Source organism: Meles meles, chromosome 12 (assembly GCF_922984935.1).
Source record: "Meles meles chromosome 12, mMelMel3.1 paternal haplotype, whole genome shotgun sequence".
NCBI lineage: Eukaryota > Metazoa > Chordata > Mammalia > Carnivora > Mustelidae > Meles > Meles meles.
The window spans coordinates 15986542-15996874 of NC_060077.1; the positions used below are offsets into that span (position 1 = coordinate 15986542).

Sequence of the window (10333 nt, forward strand, 5' to 3'; positions counted from 1 at the left end):
CAGAGGCTTTAACCCACTGAGCCACCCAGGCGCCCCCGGAATTCTTTTTTATGAGACTGATGTGCTGCCTACTGCGCTAAGAGGGTGGCTTCTGAAATTCTTTTTTAAATTAAGAATTTATTAAGGGCGCCTGGTTGGCTCAGTCATAAGAACATGTGACTCTTGATGTCGGTTTTGTGAGTTTGAGCCCCATGTGGGGGATAGAGATTACTTAATAAATAAAAGTAAAAAAAAAAAAAAAAGATCAGTGTTTTAAAAAAAATTTAGTTTTAGTTTCTACTAAAATTAGTTAGAAATTAGAAATTAATTTTAGCTTCTACTGTGATGAATGTAAATAACTAGAACCCATATAAACAAAATTTTAGGGGAGTCCTGAGACCAAAATGGTTGGTTTTGTCTCGTATCTTGTTGGGGTTAAGTGTGAAAGCTCCAGAGACAAAGCCGCACTTGGTCAGATGTTCCTGATGCGTCTGGAAGGCACCATGGAGGAGTGCAGCGCCCTGGAATTTGGGGGGTGAGGGCTGGGTGACCCCATGCCTGTGGCTGGGACAAGGTTTTAGTTTCTGGGGTTGGGGCCTGTGAAGTGGCCAGCTAGTGCCCAAGAATCTGATGGCATCGGAGATGGCAGTTCGCGGGGACTGAAGGGAGGATGGGAGACGGTTACACCGTGCATGCATTTGGAGCCTCAAAGTTTCAAGTCTTTCCATCTCAAGCTCAGTCCAAATCCTCATGTCCTACCTCACCCCTCGTGCCTTCCCCCTCCACTCATTTGTGCATGGAGTAGATTGTGCCTCTGCCAGTAGGTCTCAAAGCGAGGCCCACCGCAGACCTACAACATCCCATGTCCTGGGGTCTGCCCCAGCTGTGTGTGTTGAAGGGCCCTCCAGGAGAGTCTGCGGCATACACCTGAGTTTGAGAACTTCGGTGAACATTGAAGGCACTTAGGATAGAACTCCCCTTGAACGTGGTAAACAACATTGTGAGGAGACAGGCTGTTCCAGGATGTCTCTTTTCTTCTGCAAGAAATCTGGCCTTGAAAACTGGTCTTCAGAAAGTCATTGTCACGGACTCTTCTAGATTAAAGATGGCAAACACAGCTTGGCCAATTGCAGTGTGTGTGACTGGATCCCAGTGGGAGTGGTGGGGGCCGGGGGGGGGGGGGTGGATGAATGATAGGGAATTTAACATTCTTAGTTTCGATCATGGTATTTTGGCTTTGAGGAGAGTGTTTATTCTTAAAACACAAAAGCCGTCAGAATTGGAAAGGAAGAAGTAAAATTGCCTCTTATTTGCAAATGGCATGATTATATCTGTAGAAAATCCAGAAGACTCCACTAAAAACTGCTAGATCTGATCAATGAATTCAGTAAAGTTGTGTGGTGAAAAATAAACATTAAAAAATCAGTGGTATTTTTATACACTAACAATTGATCTGAAAGAGAAATAAAATGATCCCCTTTATAATAGCATCAAAAACAATAAAACACTTAAGAATAATTTAACCAAGGAGGTGAAAGCTCTCCACTCTGAAGACTGCAAGATGTTGATGAAAGAATTTATAAACTTTTTAAACAGGGAGAGAGAGATCACAAGTAAGGAGAGATGCAGGCAGAAAGGGGGGGGCAGACTCCCTGCTGAGCAGAGAGCCCAACGCGGGGCTCGATCCCAGGACCCTGGGCGAGCCCCAGGACCCTGGGATCATGACCTGAGCCAAAGGCAGAGGCTTTAACCCACTGAGCCACCCAGGCGCCCATCAATGGCTTTTCTTTAACCAATGTAGAAAAAAATCTTAAAATTTATGTGGAACCACAAAAGAACCTGACTAGCCAAAGGAATCGTGAGGAAGAAGATATAAGTGGTACTTCCTAATTTCAAGTTGTATTTTAAAGCAGGAATGATCAAAATTTGGGGGTTAAAACAGACATACAGGGGCGCCTGGGTGGCTTAATGGGTTAAGCCTCTGCCTTCAGCTCAGGTCATGATCTCAGGGTCCTGGGATCTAGCCCCACATCGGGCTCTCTGCTCCGCAAGGAGCCTGCTTCCCTCTCTCTGCCTGCCTCTCTGCCCACTTGTGATCTCTCTCTCTCTCTGTCAAATAAATAAATAAAATCTTAAAAAAAAAAACCAAAACAAAACAGACAGACATACAGACCAATGGAAGAGAACAGAGAACACAGAAATAAACCTGAGATCTATGCTCAGAAAACTGGATATTCACGTGTAATAGAATGAAACCAGACCTCTATATTATGCCCCTCACAAAAATGAACTCAGAATGTATTACAGACTTAAATGTAAGACTGGAAACCATAAAACTCCTAGAAGAAAACAGGTGGTAAGCTTTTTGACCTTGGTCTTGGCCATGGTTTTTGGTGTTTTTTGTTTTTTTTTTTTTCAATTTGACACCCAAAGCAAAAATAAACAAGTGAGACCACATCCAACTGAGAAACTTCTGCATGGCAGAAGGAACAATCTACAAAATGGAAAGTACCTACGGAGTGGGGAAAAACTATTTGCAAACTGTATATCTGTTACGGGGTGAATGTCCAAAATGTATGAAGAACTCCTACAACTGAAGAGTAAGAAACCCACAGTCTGATTAAAATACGAACAAAGGACCCAAACAGACATTTTTCCAAGGAAGACATACCAACAAACGGCCAATGCTTATATAAAAAGGTGCTCAATAGCGCTAATCAGGGAAGTGCAAATCAAAAGCACTCGAGAGGGCGTTGCTCCTCCCCCATTGTTCTGGGCCAGGCGTGGCCCTGGACTGGTGAGGGAGCCCCCAGAGCACTTTGGAAACCAGGCAAACGCTCACTCACAAAAGCACACGAGATATCATCTTACACCTACTGGAATGACTCCTGTCCCAAAGACGAGATTACAGATGCTGGCCAGGCCGTGTGCAGCAGGGTGCAGCAGGGAACTCTTCCTTGTGCGCGGTTGGTGGGATTCTCAGTTGGGGCAGTCACTATGGGAAACATTATGGAAGTTCCTGAAAGAATTAAAAATCAGAGTTACCATATCATCCAGCAATCCCGCTCCTAGGAATGTACCCAAAGGAAAGGAAAACACTATGTCACAGAGACGTATGCATCACCATGTTCATCGCCACGTTGTCTACAATGGCCAAGACGCAGAATCCACCGAAGTGTCCATCGACAGATGAATGGGCAGAGAAGTGGGCCTTGTATACAATGGAATATCACTCAGCCATCAAAGGGAAGGAGATCCTGCCATTTGCGGCAACATGGATGGAACATGAGGGCATTTTGCTAAATGAAGTAAGTCAGACAAAGACAGATACCGTATGATCTCACTTATATGTATAATCTTTTTTTTTTTTAAAGATTTTATTTATTTATTTGACAGAGAGAGATCACAAGTAGGCAGAGAGGCAGGCAGAGAGAGTGAGAGGGAAGCAGGCTCCCCGCCGCGCAGAGAGCCCGATGCGGGACTCCATCCCAGGACCCTGAGATCATGACCTGAGCCGAAGGCAGCAGCCCAATCCACTGAGCCACCCAGGCGCCCCTATATGTATAATCTTAAAAAGAAAAGAAAGCCTCATAGAAAAAGAGATCAGATTTGTGGTCAGAGGTAGGAGATAATGGGTGGGAGAATTGGAATAAGATGGTCAAAAGGTACAAATTTCTAATTATAAGATAAATAAGTACAGGGAGGTAATGTACAACATGGTGATTATAGTTAACTCTGCTATATGGTATATTTGAAAGTTATTAAGAGAGTAGTAGATCCTAAGAGTTCTCAGGACAAGAAAAGAAAAAAAATTTTTTTATCTATATGAGGTGATGAATGTTAATTACTTTTATTGTAATAATTTCCCAATATATGTAATGAGTCATGCTTTACAGCTTGAGCTTCTGTGGCACTTTATTTCAGTTATGTTTTAATAAAACCAGAAAAAATATGCATGCTGAAGTATGATCTTTTGCCTCTTTCAAATGGCTTGGTTAAAAAAAAAAAAGTATGTGACGAAACAAAATATGGGAAAACGTTAACAACTGTTTAACCTTAGGGTTTCAATAAGAGTATTTATCTTACTATCCTTGTAACTTTTCTGTTTGAAAATTTTCTAAAGTTAGGCACACAGAAGATACATCTCCTCCATTTCACTCCATATTTAAGATGGACCGTCACATATGATTAGGTTTGACTGTGAGTAAGAGATCTAAAATACCAGCATCTTTAACAAGATGGAAGTTTATTTCTCTATGTGAAAGTTCACAGGTAGGTGGTTAGGCAGGTAGGTGGCTTTGCAACACGCTGTCCTCAGGACCGAGGCTCCTTCTACCTTATTGCTCCCCAATAGGCTACTTCCCTTACTTCATGGCCCAAGACAGCTGCTCCCACTCCCGCCATCGCATCCACATTCCAGCAGGCAGAAGAAAAGGAGGTAAAGGGCACATTCCTGCTACTTTTAGGAAAAACCCCTTGAGGCCACCCCAAAACATCTCCTTGACCAAAGCTCAGTTTTGTAGCTATAAGGGAGGCCGGAAAGGCCTTCATCCTGGGCAGTCCCATAACCAGGCTAAAACTGGCCATTCGTGACTTTGAAAGACAGGAAGGGAGGAAATCCAAGGACAGTGTGTAAGCTCCGCCCTGCCACGAAAGGGCGTTTTAAACTCAGGCTACGGCCGGTGGTCTTCTCCCAGGGCTTAGCAGGAAAGACCACGAGGCAGCCAACTTCAGGGACCTCTTGTCATAAATACCCAGCAAGGGAGCCAAGCTGTCCAAACAAACCCCGCTTGGAGAGAAAGCCCTGGCTTGTCGTGACCAGACCACTGTCCCTCTTCTCTGTCCCGCAGTGTCTAACCTGTCCCAGTACTTCAGCCCGGCTTCGGTGGCCAACAGCCCGGCCCGCGCCCTCCTGCTGGTGGGCATCGTCCTGCTGGCCTACTGGTTCCTGTCGCTGACCCTGGGCTTGACCTTCAGCCTCCTGCACGCGGTGTTCGGCCGCTTCTTCTGGGTGGCGCGGGTCATCCTGTTCTCCATGTCCTGCGTGTACGTGCTGCACAAGTACGAGGGGGAGCCAGAGAACGCCATACTGCCTCTCTGCTTCGTGGTGGCCATCTACTTCATGACGGGGCCCATGGGCTTCTACTGGCGCAGCGGGTCCAGTGGCCCCAGCGTGGAGGAGAAGCTGGAGCACCTGGAGAACCAGGTCAGACTGCTCAACATCCGCCTCAACAAGGTTCTGGAAAGTCTGGACCGCGCCAACGGCAAGTGACAATCAGCCAGCCGGCCGGGTCCCCTCACGCCAGCGCCCTCTCTCAGAAAACAGAAGCGGAGAAGGAAGAAGAGAGCACCCAACCCCAAGCAATTTCAATAAACACTCCCGAGCATGGCGGATGGCGCTCCGTGAGGGTCTTTCCGGCCACGTGTCGACCCCGAGGACACGTTCCCCAAGGGATGGCGGGATCATTTGTGTGGAACTACCCACGAAGTGTCATTAGTTGGGGGGGGGGGAGAATATTTTTTAAACAAAGGATATAACCATATTAGCTGTACAGGAAGAGTTTATCTGTGCATAGAGCATAAAGTTAATTTTTTCAAGCACTTCAGTACATCTTTTGTAAGGTTTTTAAATAAAGGCGGATCAAGTCAAGTTGAATCAGACTTTACACTGAGGGGAAGGATATACTAATTGGACACTTTCGAGGAGAAAAGCTCCAATGCTAGAGTTGGGTTCCCTAGCACAGGGGTTGGTGGGGGAGGTCTGTGTGCGTGATTCTCGTGCTCCAAAACCCTGGGCTTCATCGGATGTCATTTTTGGTTGATGGTGACTTAGCAGACAGATGGTGTCAGTTCTGGGTGTGGGCAGTCGGGGTCCAGGATAAAAGGAAACATCTTTTGGGTCCTAGTGGCCTCGGACAGGCCCCTGTCAACTCTATTTCTAAAAGAAAAGATTATTCTTTGTGGAAAACCTGTTTTTAGTTGTTTTGCTTTGTTTTGTTTCCTTCTGAACTTTGATGTATTTTAACCTCCATGTTTTGTAAAGGAAAAGTCAAGGACCAGGCAAAGAAGTGTCTTTGGGGTTTGATGCCGAGAGCCACGTGAGCGAGCACCAAAGCTCCCTCCGTCAGGAGTCTGTGTGATGCCCTCATGTCGCTGTCCGCCAGCCGGACCTCTAGAGGGAAGGTATGGCCTCAAGGGTTGTTGTTTTTTCCCCTGTAGTTTTGGTGGACTCAGGACCATGAAAAAAGAGCAAATCGTAGCAGCTGAGAGCATTTCCAAGTCGATGGCTGCTTCTAAGGCGTTCTCAGGAGCAATTAACGGCAAGAAACACTCCTTGGAGAAGATGTGAATTATTTTTCCTGAAATTTTTATGATCCACATGTCAGGTGCTTTCTGTCTGAAGTCTGTGGTGCCCTCGTCTTAGGTGGTGCCGTGGGGCAGAGAGGGGCATACCGGACAGACAGCGGTGGGGGTCTTGGTGGGGTGCCTTGCGAGGCTGGGTCAGGGGTGCAGGGAAATGCCCCAGTCTCACACTCCCTGCCCTCTGGGCCTGTTGATAAGCGCTGGGGAACACACAGTGAGCAAGGGAGGCTCTAACTTTGCCGGAAGGCAGTTTTGGAGGCTGCCAAGGGTTGCGACTCCCTCCACGATCCTTCCCTGCCCAGCTCTGTGCCCCAGGGGGCCCCTCCTGGAGCCCCTGCATGCAGATTTGCAGAGACCCCTCTCAGACTGGTCAGAACCATGACCCCATGGTCCACATAGCATTTTGGAGAAAACCCAGCTGTGCGCCAACTCTTGTGCGGAATTCCCGGGAGGTTTTATTGGGGGTTGCAAATCTCTGGAAAACAAAAGCAGCTGTTTTTGAGGGTGTTGGTGGAACTCCTCTTTCTAAGGTGCACATAACGGGACCCAAGCTCGGCTGCATTCAGTTCGTTTCCTGGAACGCACACCTGTCCTCCGGGTTGTGCTCAGGCAAGCCTTTATCTGTGGGCATATGGAGCCTGTGGTTTTTCTGGATTGGAGCAGTTTCAGTTTTGCCATTCAGATACTTCCAGACAAATCTATCAGCGCAGTTATCTAAAAAATAACTCCAGGAAGGCCGTCCTTGCTATCTTTCCTTTTGTGCATTTGGCTTCTGCATACTGGGCGTGCTTAGGTACTGAGTAAAACATTGGCTTTGCCAACGTTGGCCAGGGGAGAATTGGCATTCGGTGCACAAGGTTTTAAAGTACCCCCACAATCCCAGGTCTGGATAGAACCTCCATTCCGTTCCCCCTGCCCCCTTCCCATGTGAAGCCGAAAGGGCACTGTGCTAATCTGTGATCTAGGCAGGAATGCCGTTGGGACCTCCGGCAAATCCAGGGAGCCTTGCGCCTCTGGGCCCTGGTGCATTAAGACTAGAAATTGCTGCTGGGAAAATGTACCCCTTTGACCCAGTGAGTCAAGTGTGGGCTCTGAGGCTGGTCTTAGAGTCTGACGCACTCAGATGAAAGATGGCTTTATCTTCAATGAAAGAACCTAGAGTTAAACAGGTGTATCACTTTAGGGCAGAAGGTCGATTTGAAATTCTGGTAGGAATCGTGGTTATTAGATCTGGATAACTCTTGCTCTTGGATGCCTACGTTTGCTTTTTTGTTCGGGCATATTCGTACCTCCAGATAGTTTGGAATTTTTTTTTCTCCCTTCCATGGAAGCTTGGTAGGGTACTTGGCTATTCCCAGAGCCCCCCATCTCTTTCTTTTCCCTCTCTTTTGTACATGGAAAAAAAATGTATTTTTGTACCATAGCTCATACCTGGAAGCGAAACCCCTTTTTTATGTCTCCCAGGGTGTAGAATATATTAGTACAACACTTCCTTCCGTGTGACGTAACCAATCCCGATGAGAACTACTGTGAATGGATGGTCATAACGACTCCGTTTTCTAGATCTCTTAGAGTTCATCAGTGTTTATTTCCCAGTGCCTCAGTGTCCCGACACACACCAAGAACAGAAAAGAGAAAGGACCAGCTCTCTCTAACTGGCTGGATTTGTGCGGCAGCTCTAGAGTCGGTGTTGACAATGACCTCTTCCCCGACGTGCTAGATGAGGTGTTTCTGCGGCACTCCAGCCTTCCATCCATACATTCCTATAGCCACCAGGAGTGGGGTCATCTGCCTTCCGGGGGCTTGGGGCTGTTTCAGCGATACCCCCGTATCATTTCTGGTAACGTGCGGCGATAGAATTTCTCGAAAGCTGGTCTTGTGCATCGTGCCAGGGTCTTTATTGATGAAGGTGACTGGGTGACTGGCATGGGAGGCTAATACCATTGAAAGAAGGTTTGTCACACAGTTCCCTAAAGCCAATGGGCACCACGTGCCACCAAGGGCCGCCTGAAGCCTGTCGAGTGCGGGGTCGGGAAACTGAGAGGGAGGGTCCGTGCTTGATGAATGTGGTGGTGGCAGGTGACCAGGCTTGAATGTCCCTTACTGGGAGCCAAGGGCAAATGTACAGAGTCAGGGTCAGTGGTTGAGGGGATTATACTAGGACTTGGCACAGCCCTGAGGGCTGGCTCGGTGGGGAAGATGCAAACCTGGTTGGCTGCTAGTCTGTCTCTGGCTTGCAGCCTTAGGGATAGGTGAGGAATAAGGTCACATAGCCAATGCGGCACCGAAAACACGGTGAATGCAGCCTGTCCCGGTGGCAGTCCCAAGACCCTTCATTTCTACGCCTCCTGCTGCTTTTTAAGCTGCTCTACCTGACTGACACCTGATTACCCCTCCCTGATGGGGTTTGAATTGTCTGACTTAACCCAAAAGCCGGCTCATGTTAGAAGGACTTCCTAAGACCCTAAGATGTCATCTCCCTTCCCCACATATATATGTGTGTGTGTATACATGTATATACATATATATATAGACACACAATTATATATACACATATATACATATATATGTATATATACCTCCATTCTGCAAAGTTTTGTTTGTCATCTGAGTAATTGGACTTTTGCTCCTCACTTGTGAATAGTGAATAGAATTATATATATATTTTTGGCAGGATCTCACATAGTACCCTTAAAATTACTACTGGACAGCCATCGAGATGATGTACAATATTTGGGATAAACAAACTTTGTTCAGCACGCTGAATTCTGTGCTTTCCTCCTCGATGATTCCCTGATTTGCAGGCGATGCACCAGGACCGGTTTTTCCACTGCGGTGGCATAAAAAGCTGACTGTCATTTGTATCCGTCTACTGAAAACCTGTGGCAGCTAATGGTGTCATTGACCCTATGTTCCAATGTCTTTTAGCGGATTTAAAGGTTTTGTTATAGCGTCAGCCCTAATATTCGCATGTGTGTTAAATCTCTGGATACCATGTAATTAACTTGATTTCTTGTGATGGTGACGGTGATTAGCGCTCACTTAAAATCCGGCGGAACAATTATTTCCCCTCTTAACTGGAAATCATATTTGTAAGGTAATGGTGTCCATTATCGACAGTGTATTCATGACTCAGTTTCTATTTTGTGTATCTGGTTATAAATTTTCTATAGCCTTTGATTTCACACTTATTATAAATCCATTTGATTTGAATATGGTGGTGTGTGTGTGTATGTGATGTGTGTACACTTTAGTTCCATAAGCCTTGGGAAAACTGATTCTATGACTATCAAATATAGACACAAATGTATGAGGCTTATTTTATTTGCAAAATGGTACTTACCTTCCTCCTATTTATTAAATCACTGGCTTTCGTGTTCTGTAGAGATATTCGTAGACCAATTTCAGAACAGAATGAAAATATTGTGAAAATGACAGCTTAATAAATGTTTATGGTAATTTTGTTGTACAGGCTTCTTAAATATGTTGCCTTCCTTCTGACCAAGCATTTGTGGAGTCTTCCCCAGTTTTGATATGTCATGGTGATCTTATGATTCTATTCCCCAGTCTGAGAAGAGTCCCATAATCTTGATATGTTCAGTTGGAGGGAGGTTGACCAGATATAAGACAGACACACCCAATTAAATGTGAATTTCAGATAAGCAACAGATACTTTTTTAATTAATTAATTTATTTATTTTCAGCATAACAGTATTCATTGTTTTTTGCACCACACCCAGTGCTCCATGCAAAACGTGCCCTCCCTATTACCCACCACCTGTTCCCCCAACCTCCCACCCCCGCCCCTTCAAAACCCTCAGGTTGTTTTTCAGAGTCCATAGTCTCTTATGGTTCGCCTCCCCTTCCAATTTCCCTCAACTTCCTTCTCCTCTCCATCTCCCAATGTCCTCCATGTCATTTGTGATGCTCCACAAATAAGTGAAACCATATGATACTTGACTCTCTCTGCTTGACTTATTTCACTCAGCAT

The 10333-nt window shown here is 45.9% G+C and overlaps 1 protein-coding gene across 1 annotated transcript in view; it reads left to right on the forward strand.

Annotated features, from left to right (window-relative positions):
- LOC123954086 (BRI3 binding protein) overlaps positions 1 to 9811 on the forward strand; it is a 29533-nt gene extending 19722 nt beyond the window's left edge. The window contains exon 3 of the mRNA XM_046024745.1: positions 4830 to 9811. Within this exon, the coding sequence (XP_045880701.1) occupies positions 4830 to 5251 (422 nt within the window). The 3' untranslated portion in view covers positions 5252 to 9811. The remainder of the gene's footprint in view (positions 1 to 4829) is intronic.
- Positions 9812 to 10333: the final 522 nt, after the last annotated feature.